General features: G+C 39.3%; 1 protein-coding gene across 1 annotated transcript in view; it reads right to left on the reverse strand.

Moving 5' to 3' along the window:
• Window positions 1–18,011, reverse strand: part of CACNB4 (calcium voltage-gated channel auxiliary subunit beta 4) — a 152,008-nt gene that overhangs the window by 53,888 nt on the left and 80,109 nt on the right. The window contains exons 2-3 of the mRNA XM_036745977.1: window positions 7,739–7,858; window positions 6,116–6,238 (exon numbers count right to left, since the gene is read on the reverse strand). Coding sequence (XP_036601872.1) covers window positions 6,116–6,238; window positions 7,739–7,858 — 243 coding nt within the window. The remainder of the gene's footprint in view (window positions 1–6,115; window positions 6,239–7,738; window positions 7,859–18,011) is intronic.

Consider the following 18,011-nt stretch of genomic DNA (forward strand, 5'->3'; position numbering starts at 1 on the left):
AGAAAAGATGGAGAGATGGTTCTACCAACAATAAAGTTGGGTGAATTTAGAACTAACTGAACAACTGGACCCAAAGATCCACTAAGAGGTCAATGTTAAATTACAAGTATTTTTTAACCAAATAGCCTAGGGATATGTATTTAGTTGAGTACACCTTAACATTTTGGTCAATGACATGGATAAAGGCAAGCTTGTCAAATATGCAGATGACACAAAGATAGAGGGATAGGTAATACATTAAATAACAGTAAGGATCTAAATAGATCTTGACAACCTAGAGCACTGGGTTAAATCTATCAAGATCAATCAATCAATCAATCAATAAATAAATACTTATTAAAGATCTTGTAAATGCCAGGCACTATGCCAGGCACTGAAAGGAAATTTAATATGGGCAAGTATAAAGTCTTATAATTGGATTAATTTTTTAAAATCCTCAATCTTACAGTGACAGCATCCTATAAGGAGGCATATCTAAAGAGTAATTAATTTGGATATGGCATTAATATGAATATGACTTTAAAAGCTAATGGAATAATGAAACACCTAGGACTAGGGATGTATTAGTTCCACTGTACTCTTTCCTGGTTGGACCGTATCTGGAGTATCGTGTTTGGTTCTTCACATTACATTTTAGGAAAGTTACTAATAATCTAGAACCATCTAGAGAAGAATAATCAGATGGTGAAGGCCCTTGAGATCATGCTTTATGAGGACTGGTTAAAGGAACTGGAACTGTTTACCTCTATGGGACCAATACAATAATTATGGGTCAACATTGTGTGCTATTTCAAATATTTTCATCTTAGGTCATAAATGAGATAGATACACAACATAGAAATTTGGCCCGGTAATCATCAAAGAACAACAGCAATGGCACATTACATAACTGATGAACATTGGATACAAGGTGCAAAACTGGGCAGGCATGCAACGTTAAATGAACACTAAACTGGGTTCAGGAAACCTCAGTTCATTTCCTAACTCAGGCTCTGACTCGGTAGATAACTCTAGACAGCCTAAATCTAATTTACTCTCAGCAGTTGCCTCTGCATTAAAGGGAACTAGATATGTTTATTTTTAAATTAACAAGGAAGGGGTCCCTTCCAGAAATTTTTGCTTGGACGGCTAGATTTTAAGCTGACTATTGTTGTGAGGATAAAAGTGATGATGACTCATATTCTCCCAGGGCTAAAACTATTTCCTGTGAGTTAGTTCAGCAAAGTGGTAATTTAGTAAATGTTACCTTGGTGGCCCTAAGGAGGCACTGGTATCCTGAAAGACTAAGCAATTCCCCCAAATGCTCAATTTAATTCCAGAGAATAGCTCAAACATTGGGAGAATCAGACTTCAATATATGTCATCCTGGACAGTCCCTATTAGTAGTATTTCGGACAACACATAATGAATGGCCTTCCAAGAGATGGATGAGAAGAGTAGGAGGCACCTTAGTTAGCAATGTATGGTCATTTCTGCTGACATTCTGTAGAACAAACCAGCTTTCTCACAAGGTCACCTTGGTTCTGTTCCAATCCCCTAGACTTTGACTTCCTTAAAGGGCTCAATACTTTCTCTTTCTAAAGAGATTCTTTTTTAAATCTACTGTTTCAAGATATGAAAACAAGTAGCCATAATCCCCATGAGATTAACCAGCTCAGTGTTAGCCATCGACATTCAAAAAGAAAAACAAGAGCATTGCTCCCAACTACAAACAAACAAAAATAACCCATAACCTACTAGATACTTAAAACAGTATTGTCAAACTCAAACCAGAAAGGGTGTGGGGTGGGGAGGGAGAAGCACTAAACAATATATTGATTTAGGACGTCACATATTAACATTATGGATGATTTATTGTATTTTAATTTATTTTGTTAAATATTTCCCAATTACATTGTAATCTGGTTCTGGCACACTTGGGAGATTTGGCCAGCAGGCATCACTTTTGACATCTCTGCCTTAAAGGATACTGAGGAGATAGAAGAACCCATAAAAAACAACAAAGAAAGGGATAACCCAACTGTAATCCTGAAGACACTAGAAGATAACTTCAGATATTGGGTATATTTGAAGAGTTCAGGTAATAAGGCCTGGACGCTATTTTCTTGGGAATATCTTATTAGGAGATGGTGCAGTACAAGATGACTTTTATTATTTGGTTAGTGGAGCATGTTATAGATTTATGGTCTCTGCCAATTAAAAGTAGCCCTTTGTTGCTCTACAAAGCATTATGTCACATAAGGTAATGTTTTCTGAATTGGGGGTATACCGTGTCCCAACTCATTTGGGTACCAAATTCTTATAGGGCAAGAAGAGATACGAATTTTTAGCATTTTAAAAAATTTAAAGATGGAAAAGTTATGTACAATTCTAGTGATTCAGACAAATGGAGCACTTCTAGAGAGAAAGTGATAGAGTAAAGTGCACATCTGAATGTGGATTCATAGAAATGTGAGGATTTCTTAAAGATACAATAATACATGCTTATAACGCTGGTGTTAGGGACAAGTGATAACATTGGCATTATGGGCTGTGTTATGTCAGGCTTGCTATGCTGCTGTTGTTTCAGGGGAGGCATGGTATCTCCATGGGAGATTTGAATACCTATGGCTCTATTATTCTGTACGTATTGAATATTCTCTTCTATACCCATTGAAGTGCATTTCACTTCATCAATTGGCTATTACACTCCTTCCAGAATCTGGATTATTTACTTTATTGTGTTTATAAGAATTTTGACTCCCCTCAATCTTCCACAGTTCCTGCCCCCAATCACAAAATTAAAGTTTCCAGGATTTAAATACATAATTTTTTAAAAAATCTTATAAGGAAATTGGATTTTTATAAAAGACATAAAACATCATATTTTTGCAAAAAAAGGAAAGACAGTGGCTGAGAATTCTCCATAGCACTTTCACCCAGGGGACTGGTACTTTGGACTATAGTAGATTTATTAACTTTATTCTAAAATGGTCTGAAATCTCCCATGGCAAGTAGAGATCATTACATTGTTGAGCCAGCCTATTATGTGCTGGGCATTGTGTTAAGTTCTAGAGAAATAAAGAAAGGCAAAAGACAGTGCCTATTCTCGAGGAGTTCCCAAACTAAAAGAGAAGAGACAATGTGCAAATAGCTATTTACAAATAAGACATATACAGGATACATTGAGGGTAGTCTCAGAGAGAAGACAATGAGATTAAGGAGGATTGGGAAAGGTTTCTTGCAGAAAGTGAGATGTTGTTATTGTTGTAGTAGTTTGTCTTTCATTCTAGAAGAGGACTACAACATCGCCATGACTTACAAGCGAATTGGATTTAAGTGAGGCAGGTCTGTGCAAAGTCACCAGCCTCACTTTCTCCTTGGAGTCATCTGGGTCCAGTGGCGAGATATGGGTCAGGATGACTAGAGATGGCCCTGGATGCAATGAGAGACTTTGGCCTTTTTAAGCTAAGGTCTTACAGAAAGTGGGACTTTAGAGGAGGCTTAAAGGAAGCCAGGAGAGCCAGGAGGCAGATATGAAGAGGGGCCCCATTCTAGTCAAGAGTGGATTGCCGGTGGGAAATGTTCAGTTAGGAAATGGAATGTCACGAGTGAGGAACAGCAAGGAGGCCAGTGTCACTGTGAATGTGGAGGGAAGTAAGGCATAAGAAGATTGAAAAAGTAAGAAAGGGAAAAAAAAGCCTAGAGTACTTCGGGTAAGCTGGAGCACAAAGAAATGGAGAACCAAAATGATGCTGACAGAACCATCTGAGAAGTAAGACTTTGCATAAATCTTGCAGTCTAGGGAATTGTTACTGAACCACTGACATGGCTTTAATTGAAAAGACCTATTGTTAGGGTAGCAAAATGGCAATGAGACGTTGTTTGTAAAGGCGCGTGTGGTACACAATTATAACCTACTTCACAATCCATATCTGTATTTACAGTAACAATCAGCCTACAACTGTGGTTAAGTATCATTAACCAAAGAGAAGTGCAACTCCCATATGGCTGTGTTCTATAAAATTAACTGAGAAAGCCACTGGGAAAGTCACTGGGGATTTTCTTTTCATGCCTGATGATCATGTAGGCTGTGTGATGATAACACTAATAACAACAGTAACTTGAATCCACATAGCACTTGAGGATTTATCGAGTATGCGACTCAAAATAGCTCTGTGGAGTAGGCAGTGCCAAGTATTATTTATCCCCATTTTACAGATAAGGACGTGGAGGATTGGAAAGGTCAGGTGACTCACTCAGAATGACACAGCTTTGAGTGTCAGGGCTTTGGCCTTAAATCCAGGGCTTTAGACACCAGTGTTCTTTCCCCTGTGCCATACTTCCTTTGCCTAAATGCATGTATACCTGAGGGTGCGTAGCCATTTATTTATAGGGCATCAGACATTTTCCTGTTTGTAACAGTCTAGATGTTTTGGTGTCATATATGTACATACAGCCTTGGAATCGCTTCGGCTTTTTTGGACCAGACCTATATCTTCATTGAAATGGGGAATTACCAAAAAGGAAACTCCTTCTGTAGGCAAAGATTTGCACCTACTTTGCATTTTATAGTTCCAGTGAGTTGCCCAGGTCACTGAGCCATTAATCAATTTGCCCAGGGTCACATATCCAGTGTGTGTCAGACATGGAACTTGAATCCAGGTCTTCCAGACTCCAAGGTAGGCTCCTAATCCATGATACCACACTGCTCTCATATACATTACAAGGAGTACCAATATTCTAACCAGGAGCACCATGGTAAATATTTAACAACCATCTCTCCAGAAAAGAAAAATGTACACATCATATATTTTAAATTTAAACCGTATTTTTTTCTATTTATTTTCTAAAGTCTAGACAATCAACAAAATGATAAATCAAGCCCTGATTTACAGGGTTTGACAATTTCTAAGGAGTAAATACTAACACTGAAAATTTAACAATCAGCTCTTGTTAGCCGGTATGAGCTGGCTCCAGCAAAGCCCATAGTTTTAGAACATGAATCCTCGTGGTATATTCATGAAATCGTTAGGAAATTCCAGTAGTTCATGTAAGGTAAATTGACAGGTGATCATACCGGTAAGTGGATGGGGAAGGTTTAGAATTTATAAATGTTCTCAGTTCAGGTCATGACATAAAAGCTTTGATATTTAAATAAAAGATAAATAAAGAAAAAACAGCTTTTGAATTTGATAAATGAAAGCAGGTCAATACATTTAAATTTTGGATGTGGCACACTTGACAATATTGTCCTATTCTGTATGCATTTTTGTCTCTTTGACCTCCTTTCCCCAAACTTTTATACCAAGCCCTAAAATTCTGAAAGTTTGTTTTTATTGCCCAGTCTATTTTATGCTCTGTTTCCCAGCTACAGTTATCCCTTCCACATAAGGGCACAGTGCCCCCGGAATCTGGAAAATCCTCATAAAATTTTTTGGCCTTCCCTTCATACCAGAGAGGTCTGATTTTTTTTCTTTTTCTTTTATGGGGTGTTTATAGTACCTTATTATAAAATTTGGTCATAGGCTCTATGTCATCTGCTGACCTTTGCGTGTCATCTGCAGCTTCCACAAAACTCTTCCAAAATTTCCATTTAATTTCTTATACCAACCCATGACATATTAAAACCATGATAGGGAAAGTTGTGATGTGGAAGGGATAACTGTATTTTCTTCCCTTTTTCAATTTTAGCACCTTTGTTGGATCACACTCATTGGCTGAGTTCCAAGTTCCCAGTGAATCCATAATAAAGATTTCAGCAGGTATGTCTTCTTCGGGAGAGAGTGCTCACCATGAGGTTAATCTGCTAGTGGACTGATGTTTGGTTGAGTTTGATTCCCAGAGCCCAGTGAAGTGCCATCTATCCATAGTGATTGCTAAATTACCAGAGGATAACCTGTTCCCCCTGCCCAAAATAAACGCTTTTAAGGGATGACAGCAAATTAGCAGTTAACAATCTCTACAATTTCATGACGCTAAATTTTATAAAGGTTAAATGAGCTTGGGTTGCCCCATAAAACAATAATATGCCAAGTTGGGAGTAATCAGGTTTCTTCTCATATTAGTATGGCTCAGATCTCACTCTCAGGTTTGGGCTTTTAGTGGGAAAGAGAAAAAGGTGTTTTATATTTACCTCTTTAATGTGCAGAAAGTCCTTGGCATCAAAGGAGATGGCAGTGCTCGGAACAGGGACGTCTTCATCTAGAGCTCCACAATAACTCACATTTGTTTTCACAGCAAATGCTACAGGTTTTGACTGGAGACAGAAACACATGAAAAAATGGAGAGAGCAAGGTACAGTAAGTTGAAACTTTTCAAATTGAAATGTTTTCTTCTGTGATCTGGCTGGATATGAGTGTAAACCAACACCCAGAGAGAAATCTTGAAAGGATTTTATATTCCTGGGCACCCTGGAAAATCAGGAAGTCTGGGGAGTTTACAATGAAAATGAATAGGAAATATGTCATAAATCTCAAAAATGCTAAGGAATCCAGGCAAAGGAGAGTGAAAGTTATCTAATGCATTTTCCCAAGGAATCCTTGAATGCGTATAAAGTTATTGACAGGTCCTGCCCTGGAAAACAAATGCCAGCTTTGAAAGACTAAAGAATTCTGATCAATGTAAAGACCAACCTTGATTTCAGAGGACCAATGACAAAGCATGCTATGTACCCCTTGGCTATTTCAAGATCATTATTCCAGAATCCTCCATATATAAGCCACTTTGTGCAACAACCTACATTTGGGCATTATTAACACAAATAATTTTTTAAAAAACAAAATTAAATGAAATTAAAACAAATTAGTCTTGAAAGAAACTTTTAAAAAGCCATAGTATGAACAAAATGGTCCTCATAGGATGTATGGTATTATGCTAGCACCCATGATTGCCACTGGACAATGTAGCTGGATAGCAGCCCATCATACAAGAATCGCATACATGCTCTCACTGTCTCCTCCCTCATGAAGGTGTTGAGCAACTACAACTTCACCTTTCTTCAGCTGATGAAGCAGATGTGCTTACTACATTTAGGAGATATTTTACTGCTAAAGTGGGGAGATGAGGAGAAATCCTGTAGGTAAATAGCTCCTGGCTGCTACTATAAATAGAGGTGAGCCTTAGGGACTCTCTCTTTCTGAGGTATGGGAAGGTCTGACATTTAACAATATTCTATAACTCTTGTATTTCCTGCACCTCCTCCCTGTACCAGTTTCAGGTCTTTCCTTATATCTGTGAGAAACTTTTCTCACAGATATGGAATGAGATGGGAGAAGGAAATAACATGAAAGACCCAGAGAGGCAAATAGAGAAAACAAGAGAGTCTCAGATCTCACCTGCCACACTGGTTCATCTAATGGAAAGTGAAGGGGCAAAGAACAGCTTCTGCTTCTAATTGCCCCTAGAATAGCTTTGTGCTTCTCATTGTGTTCAAAGACCAGAGAGGAGCAAGCTTGATCCCAGCTGAAACCAGCTGGGCAGCCAGTTTGCAAGGCACTGGCACTTCATAAAGGGAGCACATAGAAGTTGTGTATAAAGGGAAGAAGTGTTGGTACTTCGGGAAGTGATCGCTTACCAAGGGCATTATTCATTTTTTTCAGGGAGAAAGGAATCCTACAGGGCTATAATCAGGTGTTTTATCTGGATTCCAACATGATATGTACCACTAGAAACCTGGAAGGTTGAGACAAGGCATTCATAGCCAGGTCCCATTGAGCATTGGGTCATGTCTGAACGAAAGAGAAAAAAAAAAATTCACCTTTGCCCTTTCAAGTTGAATAGCTGCCTGTTGTTCTCTTTCCTGACGAATCGCTTCTCTGTCCTCTTCCAACGATACATCTGAATCAGAAGGTCTGCTTGTATAGGAATCCGCTGAACCCTGCAAAGGAAAACATTCAGCAGAACAGGACAGTGAGAAGAATGTTCCATTTTCAGATTCGTAAGAGAATCCAGGGGTGTGTTCTTTTCATTTGCATGAAAACCAATGCAGAGAATATGTGCTTTATTGTGGATATAAATTTAGAATGCAGATTTTAGCAAGGCATCTGGGTAACTTTAAAAGGTAGCAATACTGCAAGGGAAAATATTTTGACTAGACTAAATGCTAGGAAATATACTGCAGGGAAAATTATGCAATTTTAAATCTCAACATTTCTTGTTTTCTGATGTCTTTACATTTATTTCATATGTATGTGTATGTGAAATAATTATGCTGGGAAAAGAGATTCAGCTTATTATGAGGCAAATTCTTAGGGAAGGACTCAGGTTAATGATCACCTATTAGTCAAAGGTTACAACAGAACCAAGCAGGCTCCTATACAGTCATCCTGTGGCTTTGCTACTTTATATTTCAACACCATATTCTATACAAAAGTCTTTCAACCTGTCACTCAGCCTGAACCCAGTTCTGACAACGCAATTGCAAAGCAGACAAACGTGTTTGGAGCTGGGAGCAGGAATATGCAGAGTCACACTAAGAAGGGGGTCAGCCACACTGAGCAAGAGTGAAATCACACCCCAAGCCAGCTGACGTAGCAAGCCTAGAAGCAAGAAGAGATGAGATACCAGACTGTCAAACTGGGGGCTTGGGGGGAGAATCTGAAAGACTTGCTTTCTCACTCCTAAAATGATTTCATGTGGTCACCTTATTTTAAAGGGTGGTAAGGCTGAAACTTATAGAAAATTATGAAATATGCATATATATGTATACGTATGTGTCTATGCAAATGTAGTGTATATAGACAGATATATATATGTGTGTGTGTGTGTGTGTGTGTGTGTGTGTGTGTGTGTGTGTATATATACTTGCTGAATTGATATTCTTTGAAAAGCTTTGCAACTTTCTGCTAAAATATAATGGTAGAAAATGCTCAGTGTTTATATGCTTCACAGGCAGAAAAGGACAATTCCCCCTAAGAGACAATCCAGCCTCCCTTGGGGTGGCTGCTGTCTTCAAAAATGGCAAGCATGATGCTTACATGGTGGCATGGTCCAAAACCTGCTCGGTGACAGCTCTCACTTCTCCCCACCCCTGCCCCCATAAAGTTAGAACCTACTACTATAAACCTCTTTACATGAATTGCTGTTCAGTCATTTCAATCATGACTGACTCTTCAGGACCTCATTTGGGATTTTCTTGGCAAAGATGCTAGAGTGCTTTGCCATTTCCTTCTCCAGCTAATTTTACAGATGAGGAAGCTGAGGCAAATACGGTTAAGTGACTTGTCCAAGATCACACAGCTAGTTGAGTGTCTGAGGCTTAATTTGAACCCAGGTCTTTCTGTCTCCAGGTCCAGTGCTCTATCCACTGTACCACCTAGCTGTCCCTTTACATGACTACCACTAAATATTTCAGTTTGCTTAGAAACTGAGACAGTAATTCCACCTTAGAGATCTGGTACATTAATTTATCATAGAATCATAGATACAGAGCTGAAATGCACCTTAGAAGCTATGAAGTCCAATTCTCTAATTTAACAGAGGAGAAAAGAACAGAGCGTTTAAGTGACTTGTCTAGGGTTACTCAGCTAGTAAGTGTCTGAGATAGAATTTGAACCCAGATCTTCCTGACTATCTAATCTTCTATCCACTATACCTTGGTACTTCTCACAATTTATTTTATATTATAGTATTTATTGTATTTTCCACCAAATTCTTTTTTCTGATAGCTCATTAAAGTGAAGAGGGAACTCTTAAAAGCTAAGCTAGCAGAAGACGAGCACTGGCAGCACTAGATTCAGGGTCAGAAGACTCCAAAACTAGTCATTGAATGCCTAACTCTGCCACTATTTAACACTAGGAAAGTCATAGTCTCTCAGGGCCTCAGTTTCTTCATCTGTCAAATGAGAGAGTTGAACTAGCTTCCCTCCTTCCCTATTCCTAGCTCAAAGTAAGCACATAATAAACGCTTATGCACAGACTGATCCCAAAGTCCAGATGAGCTAGGAAGGCTTCAGGTATAAGCTCAGTGATGTCTTTTGTGCCTACAAGCCTGGCCAAACTCAGAGATTTATCAGTAGAAGGTAGTCTGTTGGATAGTGATTTTTTTTTTTTTTTGCTACAGCAAATAATGAAGTGTCTAGTAAGGCATGGAGAAACTGCAAAATGTTGGCAGGCGATGCATCCACTCTGACAAAATCAGGGATCCTTGAAATATAAGCATAGAGAACATGTCCCATGGCAAGACAGATTCAGATGAGAACAGGAATGTTCTTCAATGCAGGTGCATTGTGTGGCAAACTCTCTCCCCCAGTTAGAGTCTTAAGTTCCTCAAGGGTAGAGACAGTTTCACTTCTCTTCGTTATCTCCTGTAGCATCTGGTACATTTTTGTAAATTGGTCAGCTACTTTAATCAAGGGCCTACTGAATGCCTGGCCCTGTGCTAAGTTCTAGAGAGACAACATGGAAACAACTCTGTTTTAACGAGGTATCTACAGGATACATAGAGGGTGGTCTCAGAGGGAAGACACTAAGCATAAGCAGGGCAGGGACAGGCTTCTTGCAATAGGTGACATTTTAGTTGGGATGTGAAGGAAGCCAGTGAAGCAAGGAGGTAGAGATGAGGAGAGGGAGCATTACAGGCATGGGGGACAAGCCAAGCTGAGAGATGGAGTTTTGTGTGGGAGGATCGGCAAGGAGGCCAGCATCACAGAATACATGGAAAGGAGTGAGGTGTAAAGAGACTGGAAAAGTGGGAAGGGGCCAGATTATGAAGGGCATTAGAAGCCAAACAGAGGATTTTGTATCTTATGTTGGAGATAACAGGGAGCCCCTGGACTTGACTGAATGGTGGGGTTGGCATGGTCAGACTTGCCCTTTGGGGAGATCAATTTGACAACATGGTAGAATATAGATTGGAGGGGGAAAAGACTGAGAGACAACTGGTAGGCTACTGAAGTAGTCTAGGTAGGGGTGATGAAGGCCTGCGCCAGGGTGGCTGCAATATTAGAGGAGAGAAAGGGCCCTGTACGAGAAATGTTATGAAGGTAGAAACAAAAATGCATGGCAAACTGATTGGATATGGGGTGTGATAGAGTGAGGAGTTAAGAATGACACCAAGCTTGCGGGTCTGGGTAACATGGATGGTAGTACCCTCAACATTAATAGTAAGTTAGGAAGAGGAAACAGTTTGGGGAGAAAAGTAACGAGTTCAGTCTGGGACATGTTGAGTTCAAGATATATCTGAGAGACATCAGATTAGAAATGCACAATAAGCAGTGAGACATATGAGAGACCTCAGGAGAGCGGTTAGGGTTGGACACTTCTAGATATGAGAGTCGTTTGTATAGAGATGTTAATTGAAATCATAGGAGTTAATGACGTCAACAAGTGAGATGGTACATAGAGAGAAAAGGGGCCAGGACAAAGTCTTCGGCATTTAATAATACTTATTGATTCACCAATTGACATTTTTCAAAGTGCTCTTTTGAAGAATCTATGTTTAGATTATGTTCAACAAATTAAACTTGTGCACCAATGCTTTTAAGCAAATATGTGTGTGTGCATGCACACTCATATATGTATATACATATACATACACACATATACATACATTTCAAAAATCTGGGTCCACAAAACATATGTTTAAAGGGGATTATTCACATTTTTTAAAAAATACTTTGTTTCAGCAAACTTTTCAGGAACAAACCTATTGTATAAAGTTATGGACACTTGTATAAAATCCATTTAAGATTGAAAGAGAAGAAAGACAATAGGATTCTAAAGTATATATAAATACATGTCCTATAATTTCACAGTCTCCCTTCAAACCCTAAGGTGTGCTTTAATTAGAGTATGAGGCGTACAGCAAACCTGTTTCAGTCAGGAGTAGCAGATGTGGCTATATTACGGACATTAAAATGATTACACAGCAGTAAATTGAAAGGGATGCTGCTGCCTCATTTGGAAAGCATGAATCAATAAAGGCTAATGTCTGCAGTTTACAAGAAAATGGGCTGACCCCCAAAACCAATGAGTCAAAAGCCTAAAACACCCAACCCGCTACTGACACTGGGATTTGGCTAATTTCCCAAGCTATCTTCCAACTTCTCAAATTATGGCATGCAGCCTTCTCTAGAAAAATAATTCAAAGCTTCCTGAATACTAACTCGGGGGTTTTTTTGAAACATGATTAGGGATGTAAGATCTTTTCAATTATTTTATAGATTCTTCTGCCTACTTAGAATACCAGAGATTTCTGTTGACATACTTGTTTCTAAGAACTACCTCTGAAGAAGGAGAACAAAACAATCCAAGTTGCAACTAGATGACTAGGTGATAATCAAGGAGTATGACTGATAGATCTTGGCTCCTCTTTGAGAGAATGGAAGGAGTTAGCGGAGGAGCTTGAAGGCCAGTCAATTCAACAAATTTTTCTAAAATACCAGCTATGCGTCTAACACTGTGCTAGGTGTCAGGGAAGACATGCAATTAAGGTAAACCATATTTCCTGCCTTTGTAGAGTCTTTATTTAGTCTTTTTATCCAAGGTGCCTAGCACTATGCCTAACACACAGTAGGCACCAAATACTACTTGTTTGCCAAATTAGGTTCTACTGGTGGTCTAGGTGGTGAAAACAAAGGATGAAACAATCTGGAAAGGCTTTTTATTTGAATTCTAATTTACAGGATGGGTAGGAATTCATCAGACAAATAAGAGAAAGTGAGGACATTTTAGGCATAGGGGATGGTGTGAGTAAAAGCACCACAGGGCAAGAAAATGAAGGGGCAGAGGAGGGGGACTGGATATGGGAGAAAGACTAGAAGATTAAAGATAACACCGATGTTTCAAGTATGGGAAACAAAGTAAATGGTGGGGGCCCCTATGGCAGTGGGAATCAAGAGGAGAGGAACAGATTTAAGAGACATTGCAGAATCAGAATTGGTGGAATTTAGTGAGTGATTGGATATGGGAGAGGAAGAAAAGAGGATAGAGTAAGATTAAAGATAACATCAAAGTTTCAAATATAGGAGACAGGGCAAAGGAAGGAACCCAGAGAGAATTAATGAAGTCTGCAGGAAGAGCCCTTTTAGGGGGAAGAGAACGAATTTAGTTTTGATTGTTGAGATTTGAAAGGCTAGTAGAACATGTAGGCAGAGATATAGGAAGACTTGGAAGGAAATAGTTACTGCTTGAGAAAAGGAAGCAACATGATGAAAAATGAGGTCTGAAGGCAAAGCGATAAGATGAGAAGTGGGCAGATTCACATTTTAATGTGGCGTGGCATTATTCAGTGCTGCTTAGTGCCACACCAGCAGAGAGATTTCATATTATTCATTGCTATACAGTAGTGTGGAGAAGCAGCTAAATTTAAGTCTAAATTGGTGGCTTTTCAAATGATCGAAATCAGCTGGCCACAAAACAATGGTTTCTGCTCTACATGTAGGATGAAAACAGCTGATCACTCAAAAAGTTCACAAGAAAACAGCAAGACTCCCCAGAAATAAAACAGCTAAAATGCAAGATAAATCTTTAAAATTCCTTCCAATTCTGATACTTTATGCTCCTGTTAAAGGATGATAAATGGAATAAATTATTACAAATGACTGACAACACTCCATGTCCTGCTCTACGCCTGGCAACACTGGCTGCCCCCCCCCAAACAACTGTTGTTCTTCCCTACAGATGCTAGCTTTTCCTTTCAGATGCAGCTCAGGAGCATCATTCTACATAAGTCTTTCTTAATATCCCCCAACTGCTAGGGCCTTTCTTCTTAGACTACCTACTATTTAACTAATTTGTAAATAGGGGGTGTCCCAAAAGCTTTAATAACTCTAAAACTTTTGGGACACCCTGCATTGGTACTGATTAAGTTTATATTTGGGGCAGCTAGGTGGTGCAGTGGATAGAGCACCAGGCCTGAAATCAATAAGACTCATTTTCCTGAGTTCAAATCTGGCCTCAGTCACTTACTAACTGTGTGACCCTGGGCAAGTCACTTCACCCTGTTTGCCTCAGTTTCCTCATCTGTAAAATGAGCTGGAGAAGGAAATGGCAAACCGCTCCAGTATCTTTACCAAGAAAACCTCCAATGGGGTCATAACATTAGAAATGACTGAACAACAAAAACTTTCTGTTCATGCTACGTATGTTTACGTGTGCTTCGCTCCCCCACTAGAAGGTAAGCTCATTATGAATAGGGATCATTTCATTCTTTGTATTTGTATCCTCAGCACTGAACTTAGATCCCGGCTCATAGGTACTTAATAAATATTTGATTAATTTATAATGATAAGATATCAATATTTCAGTGACTCTTTGATCTCAGTGATATGCGAACTCTTCCTAACAGTATACATCATCACCTCATCCCTTCTTATAATGAGAGGTTCTCGTCAATGTCTTAGTTTATAAATCTTCCTCAGACAATTTATCCAACACGCTAGAGACTTTCCTCTAGGTTTTCTAGTATGCCATCAGCGCTTGTGCTATCCTTCACTTAACCCTCATCCTCTCCACATGACTAGCCCTCTTCTTGTCCCTGGACATTGTCTTTTATGTTCCTTCTTATACACAAGTCATCATTAGTAACATGCCTGTGAGAGGCAACATGGTTCAGAGAGGTTATAGTGCTGGACTTGGGTTCAAATCCATCCTCAGAGATATGTAGATGTATCTATCCCTCTAACCTATCTATCCATCCATCCATCCATCTAACCTATCTCTCCCTATCTTTCTATTATCTATCCATCTAATCTATCCATCTATCCATCCAACTATCCATCTAACCTATCTATCCATCTATCTATCTATCCATCCATCTAACCTATCTATCTCTCCCTATCTTTCTATTATCTATCCATCTAATCTATCCATCTATCCATCCAACTATCCATCTAACCTATCTATCCATCCATCTAACCTATCTCTCCCTATCTTTCTATTATCTATCCATCTAATCTATCCATCTATCCATCCAACTATCCATCTAACCTATCTATCCATCCATCTAACCTATCTCTCCCTATCTTTCTATTATCTATCCATCTAATCTATCCATCTATCCATCCAACTATCCATCTAACCTATCTATACATCCATCCATCTTATCTATCTTGGCTGAATGACCCTGGGCCTCAGCGTTCTCATCTGTAAAATGAAAAGACTGGAGGCAATGATGACATCTAATTTCCTTCCAATTCTATATGTGTGATCCTATTCATATCACCACGCACCTCTCCATTGCCCTTTGCATTATCTGTAATTTTTATTTTGTTATAATCAATGGAACAAAGAAATAACAATCAATTCACATTTGTAGAATGCTTTAAGGCCTACAGAAGAAGGGGCAGCTAGGTGGCGCAGTGAATAGAGCACTGGCCCTGGAGTCAGGAGGACCTGAGTTCAAATCCGACCTCAGACACTTGACACACTTACCAGCTATGTGACCTTGGGCAAGTCACTTAACCCCAATTGCTCTGCCTTCTCCCCTCCAAAAAACAAAAAAGTTTATAGAACATGTACTTCGCAATGGTCCTGTAAGTTAGGTAGTAAAAGTATTATCCCTGTTTTACAAAAGGGGAAACTGAGGCCCAGAGAGAGTACTGACCAAGTTCCAAGGTCCAAAATGACCAAGATGGTAAGTAGCCAAGCTGGGATTTAAACCCAGGACTTCTAACTCCAAGTCCAGTGTTTTGTCAGCTATATCATAGAACCTTTTACGAAGTCACTATCAGATAATATAAAATAGTGAACTAAAAAGAATGTACCAGGCTTGGGAGATCTATGATCTTGTAGATGTGGGTTCTTCTTCCATTAATGTCTATTATATCCCCTTAAGCACTTAGTAAATGGTCTTCAAGAATTTCTGTGGTTGAAAAATGTATCACCCAGTGGTCAGTCTGGTGATGGAACCTATCCAAGTCTAGCTAAGCTGGTCGTCAAATGAAAGGCATACAGGTATTCCATCACTGGGCCAAACTTAAGCCCTTTCCAGCTCAGGAGTACCTCCTGAAGCGTGCATATTGCTAGCAAAGCCTTAGAAAACCAAGGATCATCTCCATGTCATATAACAGATCAGAGTAGTACTTTAGTGGAGCCTCAAAAATACCCAAAGAAGCAAATGACATTTCTGTAAGAATATGGCCTAAAGTATTGGGGAAGGGGGTAAATTTAATATCAGAAACACACTTATGCCTCATGCTTTTCATGAATCTCCTTAATCTCAAGTCTAAGAAGCTTACAGAAAATTCCATTCTGTTTATTATCTTTTCTTACATGCTGGGAGGAGAGAGAGGAACTGATTTTAAATTCCCATAAAGCTAAGTGGATTGTATTGAACTTGGTTTTAGTTTGTGACTGTGAAACTCAGTAATGATAACATACTTCATCTCTCAGGAGCAATGTCAGCGAGATGGCACAGCAGATAGACTATTGGGCCCTGAGTCAGGAAGACCTGAGTTCAAAACCAGCTTCAGACACTTACTAACTGTGTGATCCTGGGCAAGTCACTTAACCCTGTTTGCCTCAGTTTCCTCATCTGGAAAATGAGCTTGAGAAGGAAATGGCAAACCACTCCATTATATTTGTGAAGAAAACCCTAAATGGGGTCACAAAGAGTTGGACCCACTAAAAAACAACAAAAGTAATTTTAATGTGAGCTCCATTGAGATTAGATACCTGCTAAAAGCCTTGGTGTAGGATGTAAACTTCCCACATGTACTTCTTATTTTCACCTGATTCCTCCATACCTGGTTAAATGCAATGAGATCCCTGGGTATTTTTTTCATTTCATTTGTTCAGTCTTCTAAAAGAATTACAGTTAATATACAAGTACCACTTTTGTTATCATTTTCTGCTCGTAATTCGGTATTATTCCAATGTTGCGAAAAAAAGAGACACAATAGCTCTTAATGCCTTAGTTAGTAGTTCTGTAGTTCTCCCTGCTTTGTTTTTGTTTGTTTGGTTAGTTTTGGTTTGGACCTATAATATCCAAATCTGGTACGGAAACTCCTTCCGCTGAAGCCCAAAAGCAACTCCCATTTACGTAACATAAGAGTCTTAGAGGCACACAGCCACGTGGTGCAGTGGACGGAACGCTGTGCCTCGCTTCAGGAAGACCTGAGCTAAAATCTTACTAGCTATTTGACCCCGATCAATTCACTTAATCTCTGTTTGCCTAGTTTTCTCAACTGTACAGCAGAGTTAATAACAGTACCTACCTTGCAGGGTTGATAGGGGATCAAATGAGATAATGTTTTTAAAGCACTTAGCAGAGTGCCTGGCCTATGTAGACACTATATAAATGCTTATTCCCTTCCCTTCTTTCTCTTTGGAGAACACTGGACCACTGAGAGGCGGTGACTCGCCCACGTTCACAAAGCTCCACAGTGTTAGAGGCAGGGTTCTGAACCCCAGGTCTGACTCTAGGGGCAACCTTCTAGCCATTACCCTCCACTGCCTTTTCTAATCCTCTACATCACACTTTTCCCTTTATATCCAATTGTCTCTCGTCTGCTTTGTTACAATTTCCAAACAAAGTCATTTGCTTCAGGAGACTTCAATTAAGGAGCAAACAGGAAGCTAGAAAGCTTCTATTTCCTTACCTAAAGGAAACAGGCAGGAGAATTACCCTTTTTGTTTGTTTTCTGGTGCTTCATTTGAGACAGAGAGGTAAGTGTTCCATTCATCAACCATCGTAAAATACCAAAAAGTATTCCTCAGCCCAAAAGTTACAGATCTTGGCAGCTGTTTCATGTCTGCCTTTTCAAGTTTTTTAGGATTTACATTTTAGGCTTTTGAAGGCTAAACTAGATTCCACCCCCCCTACCCACCCACAAACACACACACACACACACAGAGAGAGAGAGAGAGAGAGAGAGAGAGAGAGAGAGAGAGAGAGACCTATTCCCACCTCATCAAAAAGAATCTCAGTATTAAAAATGATTAAATGATAACAAAGGGGAAAACCTAGCTTAAAAGTACCGGGCATTATGATATAATGAAAGGAACATAGGACTAGAATTCTAAAGACAGAATTGCAGAATTTGAGAGCTAAAAGGCAACCCAGGAGCCCTCTGGGTCAATACAGAAAA

This window comes from Trichosurus vulpecula, chromosome 2 (assembly GCF_011100635.1).
Source record: "Trichosurus vulpecula isolate mTriVul1 chromosome 2, mTriVul1.pri, whole genome shotgun sequence".
In the NCBI taxonomy this organism is placed as follows: Eukaryota; Metazoa; Chordata; class Mammalia; order Diprotodontia; family Phalangeridae; genus Trichosurus; species Trichosurus vulpecula.